The 20,863-nt window shown below is 40.1% G+C and overlaps 2 protein-coding genes across 3 annotated transcripts in view; one reads left to right on the forward strand and one right to left on the reverse strand.

Annotated features, from left to right (window-relative positions):
• Window positions 1–6,383, reverse strand: part of atp8a1 (ATPase phospholipid transporting 8A1) — a 97,031-nt gene extending 90,648 nt beyond the window's left edge. For both annotated transcript variants that reach the window (XM_079167833.1, XM_079167832.1), the window contains exon 1: window positions 6,105–6,383. In XM_079167833.1, coding sequence (XP_079023959.1) covers window positions 6,105–6,153 — 49 coding nt within the window. In that variant the 5' untranslated portion in view covers window positions 6,154–6,383. The remainder of the gene's footprint in view (window positions 1–6,104) is intronic.
• An 8,528-nt stretch (window positions 6,384–14,911) lies between these two features.
• grxcr1a (glutaredoxin and cysteine rich domain containing 1 a) lies at window positions 14,912–18,870 on the forward strand (the record flags this gene model as incomplete). Its single annotated transcript, XM_079167891.1, has 4 exons — window positions 14,912–15,310; window positions 16,865–17,104; window positions 17,197–17,262; window positions 18,691–18,870. 4 exons carry the CDS (start codon window positions 14,912–14,914, stop codon window positions 18,868–18,870), a joined length of 885 nt encoding a protein of 294 aa, XP_079024017.1.
• Window positions 18,871–20,863: the final 1,993 nt, after the last annotated feature.

Consider the following 20,863-nt stretch of genomic DNA (forward strand, 5'->3'; position numbering starts at 1 on the left):
AGCTTCTCAATTGTACCACTAAAAGGTAACGAGCAACAACAGGCCACGATGCTATGTGACAGTTTTCTGTCTTTGCTATCAGACCGGGTGGGTTGGTTGAGATAACAGGGATGTGGTCTCCTGTCTGACAGGTTCACCAAGACTCTCCTGAAGATGATGTGGTAGGCTGTTTATTCACACTGCTTAATTCTGTTTATTTTAACTGGCAGAGCAGAAGATCAGGTGACAATCTTATTATGAAAAGGAAAAATAAGGATGTGGAGATCACCTTACTTCCCTCTACTAACAGTCAGCAATGGTATTCTTTAACCATGAGAGCTATCGAGCCCTAACCGAGTACTTGAACATAACCTCCATCATCCAGAACAACAGAGGAAGTAACACATGTGCACAACACAAGTATACCCTTTCTCAGCTCTATAGAGGAAATAACAAAGTGGACGCCACTCTGGTCCACCATTGATTCAGGCGTCCGTCTACAAACAGCATTAATGTATTCAGACTGCATCTATTTATAACAGGATCAATTACACTACTGCTTTTACTGCAGGAGCGCATGCATTAATGAGAGAGATGGAAACGTTATTGTTTTTTTTGCACAATCATCTAAAGAATATGACCAGTAAATGTCAAACAGTATAGGCTTACTGAGTAGGTGAGATGTAAAGAAATGGAGATTAAGCCACAACTTTCCATTGTACCGGCTGCGTAGACTTTGCCGTTACTTTAGTCCCAGATCACTAATGTCAAGAATGAGAAACTCGCAAGTATCTCCTACAGACAGTAAACTCGACACTGTAAATACTGCTGTGAAATGTGGAAGTCCTTAATGTCTATTTTTAGCGGCCTAGTTGGACAGGAACGAGACAGGAACGAGGTCATAAGAAGCTTGAGATCTTGGGGTCAAGGGCAGCAAGAGTTTAATCTCCAGCCATTGACGGTGTTGCTCTCCTGTGGAGGGCCTGCCGACACCTTTCCATCTGACCTTGTCATCCCGCTGTGACAGGATCATATCGACTAACTCCTGAATGCGGAGGCTTGCTGCATCTTCCAGCTGTTCATATATATGTGTGTGTGTGTGTGTGTGTGTGTGTGTGTCCATCACAGACACACTCAGCCAGGATTAAAACAAAGCCACCAGCAAAAACATATATATGATAGCGGATACAGTTTAGGGCGTCTTATTCAGTGTCTAATGCTGCTTTCATGAATAATTTGGTGTTTGGGAACAGGAGGTGAGAACAGAGTTACTGTACATCTTATGAGCTGATGACGAGGCTGAGGATAATGGAAGATTTATCTCCCAACGTGTACATGTCTCGTAAATAAGGTTCAATCTGAGAAACATTACCGAGGATCTCCTGCTGACCTGCAGATCAGAGGCTTTAATGAATTATAGATAGTTTAAGGACTGTTGAACCATGCATTAAGACATTAAGACATTACAGTAATTGAGTTTAAGGCAGCACAACTACAGTCTCAAGTTTCTTTTTTACATCCTCAATAGTTTTGAAGTTTGTTTTTTTTCTTATTTGTAAAAGCAGCAATATAGATATTTAAATATATTTCACTTTTCTAGCCTAATAACGGCAATGATGTTCACATTTTTAAGATGTAATAAGAAGAAAGACTCTCACTTTATTTCACAGAGCGTTCTATAATTAATAGCAAAAGAACCCCAGAGCCATAATATTTGACTATTTCTGAGGCTCTCTGCAGACGCTGGGAAGATAATTTATTCATCCATAAGCACAGAAATACATTTTGTAAGAGCAGAAACAATAAGTTGATTAATTGAGCCACAATTTTGATTATAATTTAATCTTAACAGCTGTTTAATCAAGCAAAACATGTAACGATAGTCTGGTTCCAGCCTCTCAAATGTGAAGACTTGCTGCATTTCTGTGTTTATTATTACTGGAAATTAAATATTCTTGGGTTTTGGACGACCTCTGTCACATATAATATCAGACAAGTAATGTGCATGTCTCATATTGTTTTCACATTTTATAAATTAAACAATTATTGTTGTGTTTTTATTTTTATCAATATAATTTGGGGGGGTATTTTATGCCTTTATTGGCTAGTCAACAGATATAAAATAAGGATAGAGAGAGATGGGGAATGGCATGTGACAAAAGGTCCCTAACCAACGCAAACGAGGGATGCTGCGTTCATGTCTGTGCCCCAAAACCTCCAAGGCCACCAGCTCCACAATTATTCATTCACTCAATCAATTAATCAACAGATTAATTAAAAATGAGGATAATCGTTAGCTGCACCCCTAAATAGGACAATGCCGTTTCTGGACGGACAATCCTCTCGACACGGTCTGTAAAGATCTCCCTCATCAGCTCATAGGTCAATATAGACATGTGCAAACATTACAGCAAGTTCTGCGTCTCTACATCCGTCTCTGTGTGGAGCGTTTTCACATCTCCCCCCCTCCTCACCTGCCACATCCACTTGCTTTGCAGAAAGAGGAGAGTCAACGACGGAGAGAGAATACTTGAATAAAAACGCATATTAGACTGCCTGCAGGTTAGTGATGGAGGCCGGACATTAAGTGATATCTAGAGCAGAGGAGACGTCCCATACCGACACATATACGGAGTGGAGAGGCCTGAGGGGACTTGATATGACACACCAGAGGCCCAAGACAGGGGATTTAATGGCGTGTTGGGCTTTTGTGGCACATTATTATCAGCCAGTGATCCGCCCCGGCACATGGGCAGCTCTCAATCCCTTCAGAAGTCTATCCCCCTCCAGTCTCCCTCCCCATGCTGTTCCCACTATTCAGACTGACCGGGGCTTAGCCGGTGTTATTGAAATGCTGCGGTGGAACATCCTGCATCCCTTACACATGAAGAAAAAAAATCCAGAGAATGACAGAAAGGTAGAGATATAATGCTCAAAGACGAGGCAGACTACTTTGTGTCTTTACAAACTAGTATTTTGGGCAACCGGATGCTGAAGAGCACCTTCTATCATGTGAATCAGCTGACGTGAAAAAAAAGGCAAGCATTTGTTCTTTTGATAAGACTCATTTTCACAGGACAGGCTTACCTGCCTATCTCCCACCGTAAGTGTCAATTGTGAGAGCGGATTTGGTCTGTCTGCAGATCGGCATGCAAGCTAAGACGGCAAGCAGGATGCTCCTCGCCAGTCGTCAAGCCTCAACTTGTGGAAGCAGGTATCAAGCGCCTTGCCGCCCATCATAGAAATTTGTATTGGAAAAGATCAACGTCTAAAAAAGGTGCCCGTCTGTCAAGGAAGGATCACACATGAAATACGCTGATAGCTGCTGACGTCACCTGTACACCCCCAAGTGTCCTAGATAAGATTATTTTGGCACCACATCCAGGCACAGGCTGGCAGTGATGCCGGATGTTTCCACAGCACAGCGGAGAAGAGTGACAAGGAGAGGAGCGGCACGTGGTGGGCAAGACCGGGGAGTGTGCGGCACGGAGAGAGCCGACGGACAGGCCGCTGATGGATTAGGTGGTAAGCCTGGCAGAGGGCTGCCCTTTCTAGATGGAAGTCTGCCTGATGCAGTGTGGTGATTAAAAATAAATACAACTGAAGGGTGGGGGGGGGGGAGTGTGCTTAGGCTCCCATAAAAGCAGCCTAAAAAGAAATGTTGCGGAAAGAGACGCGTGATTGAGCAAAAAGACTTCACTGGATATGGAGCCACGAGAGCTGGAAATGTTGGGTGTTGGAGCAGCACACTAGGGTTCAGGAGGTGATCAAATCCTACGTTCAGGAAGATGCTGGCAAAAGAAACATGATTGTGTTTTCCCTGGTGATAGTGGACGCTTAGTGCTACGGGAGGGGAGTCAAGTGAAAAACTGCAAAATCGTTTGCTCTTTGTAACCTAAAAGAAAGGTAGTGTGTTTGGTAGTTGGGGGTTGTGGGTGATAGTGATAGCGGCTGCATAATTCATCTGTTTGCTCTTGTGACTGCAGGAGCCAGTTTTCTATGGAATATATATATACTAGTGTTTAATCATTTACATTTCTTCCAGTAGGATGCATGAGGCCTTCAGTGGTTTACGTATAACTATATTTTTTGTTGTGGTGCACATCATGACAAATGGTTTTATAACTACAAGCTCTTAGGAGGAATTTTAAAAACAGCATATAAATTGGTTTTACTGACATCTATTTTTATTTTCATTGGATTTTGGTAAAACCATCTTAATAGTCAGTTTTAGTTATCAATTTATTAATACTGATCATTTAAAACTGTCTTTCCTACAGCCAGAAAGCAATTAGCAAATGTTATTTGTTCTGTCCTTAAAATACACGGATGAATTTTGAATGATTGGAAGAAATAGAAATGGTGATATCAAGGCCATCTGTTTATGAATACGGATATGCAGGTATGACCAATATTCACTTGAGGGCAAGATTTTTGGTTTGTATCTGAAATATCAAATTTATTAGTAAGAACAATCTTTGGAGTAGATACATTTTTGTATCGTAGTAGCGCTCACTATGGAAAACTTTAGATAAGCAATAATGGTCATTTAGGACAATATTTCTACCAATATTGTTCATTCTGCACCAATATGATGACCTGTCTACTTCCCACATGTCGTTTTTAAATATTTCTAATATTTAAAAAATGCATTTTCCACAGTTTTAGCTACTTGGATGAAGGACCTAGTTCAGAAATACTTCCTGTGTGAACACAAACTCAAACAGAGACCATCTTGCGATGATATCACAACAGCCATGACGCCAAATCAAGCCAGGGACGAAAAGTCAGACTCACAATCAACTTTAATGGCCAAGTAAGTGTGAACACACAAAGAATTTGACTCCAGTATTTTGTCGCCCTCAATGTACATGCACATAAGTCGACATACGGCTAAAAACATAAACACAGGACTACTAATGGTGCCTTCCACACGTACTACCCCCCTACTTCTGGCATGGACCCCACCCATGTTTTATCTTACACACCTGTAAAGTGTTGAGACTACTTTCCACAGACAAACAGAGAGAGAGACACACCTGGCAAAGTACTCATAACCGCTGTCGTAGTACCTGCTACAGTAGGTGTCAGGATCTCATTGGGCATGATGACCCACACAGACTCACAAAGGGAAACCGCACTACTAGAGGTAAATAAGATGGCACACTGCATTATCATAGGCATTTTATTAACTGCCTTAATGAGAAGCACATTAGTAGGTATGCAAATGTGCCCTTCATTTTGTATTCACTTTAAGAGGCCAGACTGCTTGCTTTAGCAGCCAAAAAAACTTCCCTCAACAGCAATAACTCAGATTGAGATATTAGCCCGAGTCTACGATTATAAATCAAACCAAAGCAATCCCAAAGTGCCACTCTGAGAGAAACACAAACCGCAGTAAGCACCATAAATAATAACAATGCAGTATGTTATTGACACATGCAGATGACTTCAGACCCCAAGTCCAGAGAGGTCAGAGGTCAGGGTGAGCCACACAACCAAGTGATGGGAGGAATTTAAAAAAAAGGAGGAAACCCCAGAGAACTGTGCATCTGCAGCCAGTAATGGGCCAGCCAAAGAGTTGCTCTCCTGGATAAACAAACACACCTTAACACACAAAGATGCTCAGCAGCCTTTAAAGCCTCATCATGTATCCATATCCTCCTTCCCTGAGATGCAGTGGAAAGCTACTGGTGCAGTGAGGGTCCCAGTTAGGTTACAATGGCTGTATTATTAGAACCCACACGCTACTGTACACGCACATTCACTGGAAACTTATTGTTGTGCTGCAAGACTTGTGGCTACTGGAGTACTGCAGTACTCCTGGTGGTCACTTCACCTGCTTCCCCATGTTCTATCTGCAGAAATAGAGATGACAGCACGCTCTCTTTATTGAAAAAAAAGTTATATTCTTGGGAGTTATTTTTCTGCAGACTCCTTCAGGAAACTCTCAAGGCCCCCGGGGTTTCCTTTGACCCCTGTTGGGGCGTTCTTATCCAGAGAGCTAACGTTAACTGTTACCGGTCGGCCTGCTTTCGGTAATAACGATACTCAGCCGTGGACATGATTTACAAAACATTACTGCAACACACACTAAAAAGGGAAGTGATATTGTCTTTACGTACCCTCCGACCGGCTACGAACATCAGACATCGTTCTCCGGACGGGCGGCATCTCTCCGCACACAGAGCCGGGCGACGGCACCTGTCAAGCGGCCGCGGCTTGTTAGTTCTTGCTCCCTGTGGCTGCTGCTGCTGCTTCTCAACCGTCAAAGAAATTAAAACTGCTGCGTGTGTACTGTCAATGAAGAATACAGACGAGTTACAACATGCATTGCCTGGTTGGGGACAGAACCATGCCCAGGAGCCCCCGGCTTCATGGATCCCCCAGCATCCCAGTTTACACGTCGGATTATAAAGCCGAAAGACGTCTTCGGTATCGCAGGAGTGGACATGGATTTACCATAAACTGACGTGAGGGGGACGGTGCCGCTTCACATTATGGACCGTACCACCTTCCCCCGCAGTGGGAGGGGTGTGCGTGAACATTATAACTCTCATTTCACTGCGGCTAGGAAATATATGTCGTAAAAAATGTATTTTTACGAGGATGTAGAAAAAGACAAAGTGCTGGATTGTAATCAACAGGGTAAACAATGATTATGACACGGATACGTATTTAAAATTGGCCCACAGATTGTTCGTTGGTGTGGACGCCTCCCCCCTCTGCAGTAGATGTTGTTCACAGCTTGAAGACATAACAATAGTACACTGGGTGGGAGTTGGCTTATCACAAATGTGTCTTGTTTTTATTTCAAATCTATTTATTAATCTATTAATAGTAATTGCAATGTTAGCAAATGACACCCCCTCCCACCCTTAACAAACTAACACACATTAATATATGCCAAACATTAAAATGTAATATATTAGAGATATGCACATACTGTGTTTTGCAATATATGGCACTATATTCACTTTCATTGCATTATTTATATGGTGATGCGTTTTGCAATATAAAAAAAATGCAATGCATTTATTTTTTGTCATTTATTATTAGATTTATTCCATAACACACTTGAACATCTTGAATCCTTGAACAACATTGTTAATTTACATTTACATAGATTGATACTAAAATCATACTTTGTAAATACTTTTTGATGTTACCATTATGCTGAATATATAAATATATATACAGTATATACGTTTTCCGAATGTTGTCTCATACCTTTATGTTAACCAATAAAACTACGGATTACTTTTGCTAATACATTGTTGTTATTTTATTATTATTATTGTATGTTCTAATACACCAATTATTGATGTATTAAATGTAATATTCCTAAATAAACAGAAGCCATCAGTGACACAAAAGACATCCAAACAGAATATAGACAAAACAAAACATGTGTGATCTCAGAATATCATTTACATTTGTTGTAATGGCATTCATTTACTATTTATTTCTCAACTACTCATATATAATTTAGTCACTTGAGTGTCTTACAGTTTCTTATATTCCTGTATTTAATTTGTTTCATTTTAAAGGTAAATAGTCCCATCACAACCCAACAGAATGGCACCATACACATGTAATATAAGGCTTCCATTCTTTATTCTTAAAGTCCTCAAAATGATGTTGTACCTCCGTAAAAAACAATACATATTTTAAAGAACATTCAAAGTATAAATTACCAATTAATAATTAATAATAATAATAATTAAATGAATTAAGCCTTTAAGGTCCCACCTCCGACCAGGCAGATAGCCAATCATCTTTAAGGATAGTGGAGAGGCTCCGTGTTTAACTTCATAATTAAAGAGCAAAGACTAAGGCGAGAAGATTGATATCAATAATCATACCTCATCTGTATGCGAGGAGTATGGAGAATGGACATGTTTCATCAACTGTACAGCACAAAGGCTGGACACAGTTGGACTGCACAAATGGAAAAATAAGACACCCTACAACCAACCAGCCTGTCATCAATACATTCAGGAATCACCTGACTTTTGTTCATGGTGGAACCACAAAAATGTTCAATTTGCTGTTCAATTTCCTCTAGATGGACACTTTGACAGGCCATGTGACCGTAGACTCCAACAACATTTGTTGCAGAGGCAAAAACTAAAACATTGCACATCAATTTCGCACATAAGACAAATGAATCAAATGATTCTTCCTGTCCATAAACAGGGAAAACTAAACCCATAAACAAGCCAACAATAAAATCCTGTACAGCTACTGATCACAACAATGGAATCAAGCAGTTGTAAGCAAACACTAGTATCAGTCACCATGTTTTTTATGTGATTATTGTCCAGAGACAAGCTCCAGAGAGACATTTCACAGCTTGCTTTAAATCCCCCATCAGTGTGTTACTCTCCTGTCACAAATCTGTTCCAACACGGACCCTCAGTTACCAAAACTAGGACACGTAAAAAAAAAAATAATAATACAAATGCAAATACAAAGAACAAAGCAGCAGCAACGCCGTCTCTGCTGCGTCTGCCTGGCTGTACAGTAAATCAAAGTGTGTTCTCATTCTCACTGCAGTTGAAATGCAAATCACACCGGAGACAGCATTTGTACAGCAGCAGCACCACTGCAGTTGCCTGAGAGAACTGCAGTGTTACAGACTGTATTACAGGCAGTATGTCTATTACACTGGCAGTATGTTTATAATGCTGTGTCTATTATATGTATGTTTTTTTGTTGTTGTTATTGCTGCCAAACTCCTTGCCTATTTTCATATAATATGAACGTTCGTTGGGAGTGATTAAGGCGACTTTTTGGATCCATATATTCCTGTAAAATTAAAATGTATTTACTGTTGGGATGAGAAGAAAATGAGATTATGTGTAGTTTCTGAGAGTTCACACCTCTTTCAACAATAAGATTCAATATCTTAAGATTTAGGTTCGTCCATAATAATAATACAAATATGTCATTTTAACAAAAACCCAGAGAGCTTGTGTAACTCAGGATCCACCACATCCCAAAATAAGACATTAACACCTGAACATCTCTACGCCTCCTGCTGTGCCTGCTAGAGACACATCTCTCGCAAAAAAATTCCTTTCTTTCTCCCACTCCACCTAATTCAACATCAGCTTGCCACCACGGGGATTTGGCTGGTACAGCTCCCACGGTTGCTAAGCAACAGCGACGAGAAGCCTGCCTCTTCGATAACGTGTGTGTGTGTGTGTGTGTGTGCTGGTTTTAGTGTTTTACAGCAGATCCAGTCCAAACAATGACTCATTCAACCACCAGCCGTAACATTTTCTACCACTGTCAAAATCTGTGTCAATTACAAACAGCGTTTATCTTTTTTATCCTTATCAGAGTGACCTAAAAAAGATTGCATTGACACCAGAGATCACCTTTGTTCTTTGATACGCTATTGCTGAGTAAATATACATGTGATTGAAAATACAAATAAACGATCCAGCACAAAATACAACACCCACACGAGTTTACAATCAAGTCCTTTTACTTTTATTTTTGTCCACAGCTCGAAATAGCTATCGATAAATGACTGATTGAGATCAGTCCCAGAAAAGCAGATACATGTTTAGGTCAGTACAAAATTCCCATTACCTGCAACCATCAGGCACATTTTTTAACTAAGCTTCTCTCTTGCAATCCTCTTTTTTCATGCATCAATAAATATTGTATTTCCTCGATTTACTTCTTGTTACTGCTACTTGATTACTCTATTTTTGGATGGATTGATGTGAAATGTTTTACTGACAGTCATGTAAATGTATACATTGTGATAAATCAGTAATTTGATGAGATCAGCAATGAGTTTGTAACTTCTTGTTTGAAAGGGCTCAGTGGAGTAAAGTCTGGCTCATAACTTCAATCAATGAAAACAGCTCGAAAAAGCGATAATGAGCATGACCCTTGAACCTCTTCTGAGCTGCAAACAGCCTCATCCACCGGCCTTTAAAATCCTCACGGTCACCTTCTCTACATCCAACTATGGTGAGTTTGCAGTGTCCTTCAGAGAAAAGTCTGGCAGAATAATAATTGATGATGTTTGTAAGCCCCTGCCTCTGCAGGAAAATACTTTGAACCACTTTGCTGCTGTTGAGAGAGGAAATACTAAGGAAAGAAGTAATGCAGCTTAAATCCTGCCCCAGCTTACTGGATCCTATCCCAGATGCTTTTAAAAGGGTATCCAGTTGACTATAGAGGATTAAGTATAGCGGCTATTTCCCTCACTGATATCTATCCCATCCTGGAAACCTCCATTGTTAAACCACTCCTGAATGTAACCTTGGTGCTTTGGTTTGAACAATTTTGTAGTATTTTGGTATTTTTCTAATTAAAATCACTACTAAAACAGCTTGATTCATGCAATCACTGTATTTTATGGACACATTAATTTGGCATTTATGATCACCACAGCATGGGGTGAGACCATTTCTCCTTTTTCGTGCTTTTAGACTCAAGAATGTCTTTGATATTCTCAAAAAAACACAAATGTGTTCACCGCACCCCGTGGCTGCAAACGCTTTGAAGTTCAGTTTCTAAATCCTTACCCTGAAAATTGTGTCTCAATCTCTTCAGGATACATTTATCCTGCGCCTTCTCACTTGTGTTATTGATTTTATCATTAATCATCGCTCCTCCTCTTAAGACTGATCAAACCAGGCTGACGGGTGCAGCCATCAGGCCTGCAGCTGCATCCTTCATTCCTCGCCTACAGCTCTCGAGGGAACGCTTGGGCAGCTTGACATTTTTCTGTGATTGAATTGCACTCTGCCCCCTTGTGGACACTGATCCGTAGGCAGGGACGGGGAGGTGGTTTGATGGCCAACCAATCACAAATGGCGAGTCCCTGCAGAGTCATTTCCCTCCAAACCCTGTTCACAATAGTTGATTAACGTGTGTAGATCTTGTCGAACCTTGAGACACATTACATGGTCCATAAGAGCCAAGAGTTGCATTACATACCGTTTTCTCTAGATGTGGAGATCAGTCTTATTCTGCTTTATTACAGCAACTCAAAAAAATGTACTAAAAATCAGTCATGTTATGAAGTTAACATAAAAATCATGCCGGCAATCTATGAATACATCTGTTTATTCAATCTGCAGACAATTAAAACCATTCATCACTCTGCACCGTTTGACTTCTTCCACTCAGTCACAGCCGAGCCAGCGGACAGCAGTGAAATTAGGGAGCGTTAAAGTATTAATCTTTTGAAATTGCTTTTTTAATAGCAGTTGAGGTGGCTGGCGAGGCTACATTAGTAGCACACTGATGAGGAGGGCTGAGACATAAGCCCTCCAAGTTGAATAGACTATCACCATCTCAGTGGTCGCTTGTCTAAATGTGCTAAAATGAGATAAAATGGCTGCTTGACTCAACATGGCGTGGGTGCGTTTCACTGAACTCTTGATAAGCACGTCCCGTCCTGTCTTTACAGGAGGTCTAAACAACTTGTTTTCACACAATATCTTATCTTGATTCATCTGCTGTAAAGTCTTATTCTGGAATAGAACAGCTGAAGAGGTTTTAACTGGAAGTGTAGGGGGGAGGGATGATTGAGAAACTGCTCCTCGACGATATGAAAAACTAATTAAAATGAAAATGATATGTTAACACCATGACTGATTTATTCCAATTATAAGAACAGTATGTTCAACTGGCAGGCTGAGTCATATAAGCAGCTTTATCCAGACACTGACTGCCAAATTCAAAACCCAGCACCAAGACTATATAATATAATATAATATAATATAATATAATGTAACGTAACGTAACATAACATAACATAATATAATATAATATAATATAATATAATATAATATAACGTAACGTAACGTAACATAACATAACATAACATAATATAATATAATATAATATAATATAATAATAAAATAATATAACATAACATAACATAACATAACATAATATAATATAATATAATATAATACACTTTCATGTCATATCATATAATATAATGTAGTATTCAGTATCTTTTTGATCATGTTCTGTGCACAAAAGATAATATTTTATTCCAATTAAAAAAAACTAATATAGTAATTCTCTCTAACATTAAATATGTTTGACAAAAGAAGCAACAATCATGGTAAAAGTTTGAAATGTGATATATTTACATCCTTGCTTATTAACTCTGTTTTACCAGGACTGTGTGTGTGTGTGTGTGTGTGTGTGTGTGTGTGTGTGTGTGTGTGTGTGTGTGTGTGTGTGTGTGTGTGGGTGTGTGTGTTTGAGTGTATCCCCCTAAGGATGCACATACACACATTATACATTCCTGCCAATGGTTTCATTCTAATCCACTTATCTACAGGCACCAAGAAAAACAGAAATGCACCAGCAATGCAGCGCCGAAGAGGAATGCTATCAAGAACACATGGATTTACAAAGTCCGGGGTTAAAACGTTCAAAATGCTTGGCTTTCTAAATATCTTCTGAGGAAGTGAAGGCACTCAACATGTTCAGACCTCAAGGATACACACACACAATGCTTTCTGGTGAGTAACACTGAATGCAATCAGAAGCCAATAATAATTCCACTCAGCACGTTTAACTTTATCGCTCAACATAAGCAAACGCAACCATCATCGGTGATTTTGAGTGAAATGTAACTAACACATGACATCACCTTTTACCGGCAGAACCGCAGACCAGTGAGACACGTGGAGATAAAACAGCACAGTGAAATATTATATTAAATAACCGCAGAATGATGTGTGTTCACGAAGGACTCCCATCAGTCACAGTAAGAAGATGATTAAGAAACGTTGTTGAAGACTGAAGTTAAGTACTCGATCATTCAATTTAATGGAAGAAAAAACAGCTAAATACAATCAAGACGAGATTTAGAAAAATAAAAGTGACTGAGCCACACTCAGCTCCTCAGTTGGTAATTTCTAAGTCTAGACGACCTAATGGCATCTAGCGTTGGCTATCAGCAGCAACGATATACAACGAGCCTTGACAGGCCATATTGTAATAGTTGTTGTGATGTTCTTATAATAAAAGACATTTTAGAGGAGAGTTACGGTCACTTTGGATTAATTAGACTTGGAACCAGAGTCAGACTCATAATCTCAGGATGTGACTAAATCTTGACACATTACACTTCCCTAGATGGATTTTCTTTAATGATCAGCACGATGTGAGTGACACAAACAGGTGATGATATGCAGTGCAGTGTGTGTGTGTGTGTGTAGCTCTTAGCTTAGGAGCCAAACTGCAGCACTCAAACAGAGTGGTGCTGTCACCGCTATAAGCTGACGTGTCACATCTCCAGGGAGCTGCTTCATCACCTGTGACACAAAAAAAAAAAAACTGTCCGAGGCGTCCCTGTGGACACGCTGCCGTATTGTGTCACAGTGACATGTCATATGTTCTGCTCCGTGAGGACGCCCACTGAACACTTTGGGTGTAGGGCAGTAAGCAGCTGAGGAATATCCACTTACGTCATGCCTTCGTGTGTTTGAAAGATGTCACAGTAAATTGGACTTTACTTTATCACATTACATTACACAACCAATAACAATAAACACAGTGAAGATGTCACAATGAAAAAGGATTCTACTTTCTTTCTAAATTGGAGAACAAATGAGGATCTTGCACTTTTGCTGCTCTTGTCCTATTTGGATAAATACTAGAATCCATTAGCCTACGTTATACTGGTAATGTGTACGATCACATTTAAGTTAAATCTAAACATGCTAATTGTTATTTATTATCAAATTAATTTGTAACAAATTCAGTTAGAACATCTAAAATCGTCAGAAATGTAAGAAAACATACAAGTATCAAGCCAAAAACGTAAAAATGTAAGATGTATGGGTGCGGGGGGAAAAAAACAGAGTATGTTAATAAAGAAAATGAATATAGAAGAAAAAAAGGACAAAAAACACAATATAATTTATTCACAAACTTATACACAAAGTTATGTGTAAGAAGTTCAAACATGCTGTGTTTCCATTTGGATTCTTCCGTTAGTACTCGTCCATGTAGTACACTATTATAGCACATTGTGTACACTATCTACTTACTTGCATAGTGCATGAATTTTGACAGTGTAGTGTTGTCTGAAATCGGACACAGCTGTTGTGATGTTGAGGAAATTATGATTGCTAACAGATTTATCGCAAATAGTGGCGAGGCGTTGTAAATTAACATTTCACTACAAACACTAAACACATCACATCTGGTCTTTGTGCATAAATAGTTGCTATAATCCTAATGCTACTAGGATGTCCACACCAAATAAACTAAACTAAATTACAGACTCATGGCTTCTATAATAACCAAATCAAGTTATTATCAAACTGTTGACATTGTTCAGTCTCAACAAAAAATGGCGGATCAACTGACCAACATTGTTTGTGTTGACTAGTGTGTGCTAAGTAGGTGTATTGTTTTCAGCCTGTCTGGCTCTTTAAGCATCTTCCATGTTTTAAATGAATTACTAAGACTTTGGAAAAACAGTATAACTGTAAATCATGTAACTGAAGCAGAAGCAGTTGTTGCCTCTCCGTGTCGGCTGTCATCTGATCCCAAGAGGAAGAAATGTCTGTTTGTTTGATTAAAGCACACAAAGTCAGGCCATTAAAAGTCTTCTGTCAAAGCTTTGGTGAAAACTGTGTAAACTTTAATGAATAATTAATAGACAACTATCACTTTACTGGAGACAAGCTTGCTAGGTTGCCATGGCAGAGATGCATGTATTATTTACTGGCAGTGTGAGTCCGACTGTAAGGCAGCTTACAGGCTCTCAGTCGTTTTTAGACCTGTTCAAACAGCGAGGATTAAACGCGATAGTAATCCACAAGGGGACAAACCAGTGTGCTTTAGCTGCGTGTCTACCTCCGAATGAAAAGAGAGGAGCTACACAGCGGTGTTGTGGACCATGTAATGTGGCAGAGGGTTTGCAATGGAGGGGACGATGCCGATGGCTGGACAGGAGAAGCCACAGAAGCGGGTGAGGTTCCGCGTGGCTTCAGGGAACAGCGGCCGGGTGCTGAAGGAGATGTTCAAGGATGAGGGGCCTTCAGACTCCCTGGATTCGGACTGCACCAGCAGCTCTGACGCAGAGCGGGCCAGCACCCCCTCTACGAGTGGAGAAGGACACCTGTATGGATACCTGGGCTCCGAGCTGGACGACAGCGAGTGCGAGCCGGACAACCTGCTCATGTACGCGGGGGCCACCAAGGACTGGACGTTCACCACCAAGAGGGTCAACATACTCAGTAAAAATGGGACCGTGAGAGGGGTCAAGCACAAAGTCAGCGCAGGTCAGACGCTGTTTGAAAACCTTCCCAATTCCAACAGTGTGAGTACATCTGACAGGGCCTAGTGGTATCTTATTGTTTGATACAATCTAAAATATAACACCAGTTCCCATCAGTGTCGGGTCCGTCCTCAAGTCTAGTTACAGGTAGGAGAAACTCGAAGGCGTGAGACTGGAATAAAAGCTCACAATAGAGGACAAGCTCACAGACCAATTAAAGATTAATGATGCATTTCGTTAAGTGTTTCAAGAGAAACTAATCAGGTTAATGAATTCCAGCCACTTTCTAGTATCCCTGCCCGGAGACGTGTTTTTGTATTCTGAGGTAATTCTTTGGCTCGTGTGCTGAAGCAAAGGTGACGTCGAGGGTCACATCGAAGAGGCCGTTTCTCTGCTTGGTGGTGTTTGGTGAACACACAGCGTCACCGTAGATTCATTAAAGCCCCTCGTCACTTTTGGAGGGGGGGGTTTAGATGCTTGTCACAGTCTGATCTTATCCAAAAGGAACATTCTGGTGTTTTTGCATGTTTCATCAACGTACAAAAATCCCGCACACATTACATTATCACCAATGACGTTTAACAGCATGCCGTAGCTTCTTAAATGTTTGATTGAATGTGTTGGATGTGGCTGTTCCGTCAGAATGAAGCTTTATTTATTTAGATAATATAGTAAGCATTGTGTGTTATTGCTATGCAGACTTTGCAACAACGTCTTTACTTTTACCTGCAATAGCTTTCATTGAAAACATGACATGTTGATTCATTATTTAAGTTTCTTTACAGTAAATTGATTTCCAAACTCTGTTGAAATAAATAGTAACTGAGAGGCTGTCTGGAAGGGAGGACGAGCACACTTAAAAGTATAAAAATCTTAAAAGGTGATGCGAAAAATACATAAATGGTTAAAACACTTTCTAATGAGCCACCTCATATGAAGGGATTATAAATGATAACCTCCAAACACAAGGCCGAGGAGGGGATTAGATGCCATATTTAGGATCTGCTTTGGTGAAATCCTGGCTTCACTTTGACAAACTGTTCAACATATTAAAGCACAAAGCCTCACAATTCTTAATGATTTGAAGCATTTTAAGATCCCAACGGTTGCTTAAATGGTAACAGGGCTGCTCAGAGAACATAACAGTAAAATCCTCTTTTTTTACCTTTTTTTTTAAATAAATGTATTTTTTGTGCTTCAAAATTTGGTTCAGTGTTTATTTTTGACTAATTCTAACTTTTTGATAGTAAACCCACTTAAATGTTTAGACCTCAAGGATACACACAGCCTAGGATCATGACTGTGTTCAAAACAGTTCAAGAACAGGAGTTTGTCATTTTCAGCATATGAACAAAAAAGGAGTTTTATAAATCATTTAAAAGCCATTTTTAAGAGCAACCTTTAGATCACCATGCCTCTACTTTTTCACAATTAGAAAAGTGGTACCAGATATAAGAAATGGTCCTATAACACAAGAGTGGATATATCATATCAAGTTATGCGTAGTTTTATGCATACTAAATGTGACCTTTTTGAATAAAAACACAAAAAACAACTTTGTAACTGCATTAAGGATTTGTTTTTACTTCCTCTTAGTTGGAGTTAGCTCTTGAATTTGGGCGAATAGTGATCTACACTACGAGTTTCCGTGTGGTGAGGACAACATTTGAGCGCTGCGAGCTGGTCCGGAAGATCTTCCAGAACCACCGGGTGAAGTTCGTGGAGAAGAACATCGCCCTGGACAGCGAGTACGGGAAGGAGTTGGAGGAGCGGTGCAAACGAGTGGGAGAACCTCCCTCGTTACCTGTGGTGTTCATTGACGGACACTACCTCGGGGTCAGCTCTTCACTCCTGTCTGATGACATCTGAGGTTAATATCTAGCACATTCACACACTGAGCTCACTGAATATTGAATTATGTTTTTCAGGGTGCTGAGAAAATTCTAGGCATGAATGAATCAGGAGAGCTTCAAGATCTTCTGATGAAAATCGAGGTTTGTTTTCAAAGTGTTTGCATTGAACATGAATACTTGATGGCAGATGATTTTCCTGTGATTCAGGTTAAGTCAACCGCTTGATTTGACACGAGGTGTTTAATTGATCGCGTCTGTTCACTTGCAGCGCGTATGTTAAAGCATAAGATAACTAAGTCATGATGAATTAACGCTTTGTGGTCACTGAGATGAACAAACAGGAGCAGTCATTTCCCCTCACCAGTCGTGTCATCAATAAAACATGAGCAAACTGCAATGTAAAAGATGCATGCACATCAATAAGCGGCCATCAATAATGTAGGGCGTGTTATTGATTCTGCCTCCAACACATTTGTCCAAACACACCAACGCTTTAGCTCATCGCTCGGTGGTACAAGCCGAGGTTCTGTAATGTATTGCAGCCCCGTCTGTCACACGAGCACTGGCCTTTTCTTCGGGCCTTGGTTGTAATTTGGACCCAACAAGAGTCGTCATAAGCGAATACAAAGCAGCGTTGTGACATTTAAGTCATGCATTCCAGTCTCTGCAGGCTATTAAAAAAATAAAAAAACGTGCAGCTCTGAAAGGTCGTGCATACACTAATCAGTCCAGACCTGGCCTGCAACGTGGCTTTATTGGGAAATACACTTTATTGTCAGGAGAAGATTGATCTTTTTAAAATAGCTGAATCAATTGTATTAAAGTTGACTGATGTGGATTTCTTTTAAATAGCAGCTATGGTGCCTTTGCAGCCATCTGCAGACAGTTTGCTGTACTTCTTTTTCAACCAAGTTGGAGATATCATCACTGTCTGAAATTCCCAATATTGTCTACTCGGAATTACAACCCGGAGGATGACGTGAACTGTTATACCGACTAAGTTGCTCCTACTTATTGTCTAATTGTCTATGATCAGAAGTAAACACTTCTGATCATTTTTTGGGGGCAGTGACTTTCTGGAGTCTCTGCTGCACCCGGCCAAGAACTATTCTTGCACAATACTCCTCGTAAAACCACCACTTGTTGTTTTTAATAAGGTTCTTTTTTTATGGATAAAACAAAGTATATATGACGTGTTGATGAGTGAGCTTTGGAGGTGTTGGTATGTGGATTTTTCTGACTTTGGACAGAGTCAGACTACGTGTTTTCCCGTTTCCAGTCTTTATGCTAAGCTAACGTAGCGAGTGGTATTGATCTCCTCATTGATCTCCTCAACTCTAAACAAAAAAAAGAGTATTTCCCAAAATATCAGATTATCCTTCAACGTTTTAAGTCAGTCATTTGTGCCAAATTAAGCTCAGCTAGTATGTTGTATCTCCAAAGATGTGGCTTTAGGAAGACAAAGAAACCAGCCCTGTTTTTTACAGATAATGTAAACATTTAAGGGGTCAGTATTAAATGTTGGCTACCTTATCTGGAATGTAAATATGTATCTATCCATGTATCTAGAGGGTACAGCAGCCCCAGACGTGCCAGACCTGTGGGGGCTTTGCCTTCATCCCGTGCCCAATGTGCCATGGCAGCAAGATGTCCGTGTTTCGCAACTGCTTCACGGATTCCTTCAAAGCCCTCAAGTGCACTTCCTGCAACGAGAACGGCCTGCAGCCCTGCGTGAGCTGCAGCCACTGAGGATGTTACGTGCCTGAGCCAACATATCCTTTACGCAGGACCTTCAGCTGGACTGTAACACAGGCAGAGAAATGAAACACAGCAGGACTCTTCCTCCATGGCCATTGTTAGCAAAAGAAAAAAATAATTTGTAATAAAAATCTGTGACTTTGTGGATCTGGTGTTGCTGGTCTGGTAACTCTCTATAATTCATGACAACAATGTGTTAATATTTGATGAGCTTATTGCAAAATTCTCATTGATAGGTTTCTGTACACACGTCTGCCTACCAAGGAGCCGTGAACTAGTTTCACCCGAGATAAACTTAAGCTTGTTATTCATTAAGTGAGGAGGCTCCTTCGTTAACAATGCTCTCACTACTAATCCCATATCAGGCCGAGTTAAGGATGACGGAGACAAAGGACAGAGAGGGAAAGTAAAAGGGCTCAGTTTGCATGAAACTTGACCTTTGTTCATGATTAAGCACCAAACATCATTCAAACCTCACATAAAACTTTCTAAATGTAAGATTGGTTTTAGGTGTACGAGGTGTAATAAACTGGCAACCGAGTGTTTATAGGACAGAATGAAGAAGACACATTTAAATACAAATAAATCAAGGGAATCAAACACATTCAAACCTTTTAATAGCACATCATATATTTCTGCTACATAGATCTGAAACGATAAATTGATTGAAAAAAGAAAAAGGCAACTATTTTGATAATCGATTAATCGTTGAAGTCATTTTTCCAGCAAAAATACAGTTTCCGCTTCTCAACTGTGAGAATTTACTGATTTTCTTTGTCTCTAGTGATGTAAACTGAATATCTCCAAATGATGGTTGGACTAAAAAAAGACATTTGAAGATGTCACATTTTGGGGCAATTTGTAATTGTGAGGAATTTGGTGATTGTTTTTTCTGAGATTTTATAGACCAAGCGATTAATCGATAACGAAAATCGTTGTCGGTTGCAGTCGTAGATCACTACACTCATGTTCCCCAAACAATAACCTTTTCAGAAGAAACCCGTTTTTGCCTCTCCTTTTTTTTTTAAATCCTTGTTATCCTGCAGCAAATTTAAACTTTTTCTCATCAAGATGGTTCTCAAACGATTCTGGAAATAGCTTCAGAACAGCAGTAGGTTTTCAAAGATTTTAATAGGAAAATGGAGACGCTTAGCTCAGAGTACAGATGGGTTCACCCAGAAGCAGCATGCAATGTGACTAATTGCTTCAATAATGTATTGGCTGCACAGGGATTTAGGTTTGCATTGAATAATTCAACCCAAAGAGACCTCCATGTGCTCCAGTTTTCTTCAACCTCACAAAAAAAAAGAGCAATGCATTTCATGATTTTGACGACATCAGCATGAAAATCAAGGCAAATCACTCAAATCACCAACGATCCTCACACGCAATCCTCGCCGTTCAGTGTTTTTCACACATGATGTCATTTGTTGGCTGCCATCCAAAGGGTCAGAGAAACGCAGCGCCCGAGCAGCTCAGCTCTCTATGCTGTCATAGCCCTGTACAATGCTGCTTGAACATGATTAGACAAGGCAGCACTGTAAAGAGGCTAAAAGCGTAGAGCAGTGTGATGATGATGATGATCATCCGCCATGAAGACCTTTGCTGCCATCAAACACTACCTGGCTCGTTCTAGATGCTCCTGCACCTGTGATTGAAACAGCAACAAAATCGATTATTTAGGAGAAAGAAAAGAAAAATAGGATACAAACGGTGCGTAAAGCAAAAAAAAAAAAGGTTGAGTGTTTTCTGCATTGCTAATGGGAGATGATTACATCCCTGCACAAAATCTCATTTCTTTAATTCAATTCCGCACCGAGTAGTAATGGGGTTTGGGTTTTTGTAACCACAGGCTTGTGGTGATGAAGGGGGAGGTTGCATGAAAATCTGAGCCCCCAACTGTGCTGGTTTACTGCGCCCCCTTCTGTGGGCTGCCGGAGACGAAAGATATTAGAGGATGCATCGAATATTATCACAAAAACAA

This window comes from Pholis gunnellus, assembly GCF_910591455.1.
Source record: "Pholis gunnellus genome assembly, chromosome: 10".
Taxonomy (NCBI): Eukaryota; Metazoa; Chordata; class Actinopteri; order Perciformes; family Pholidae; genus Pholis; species Pholis gunnellus.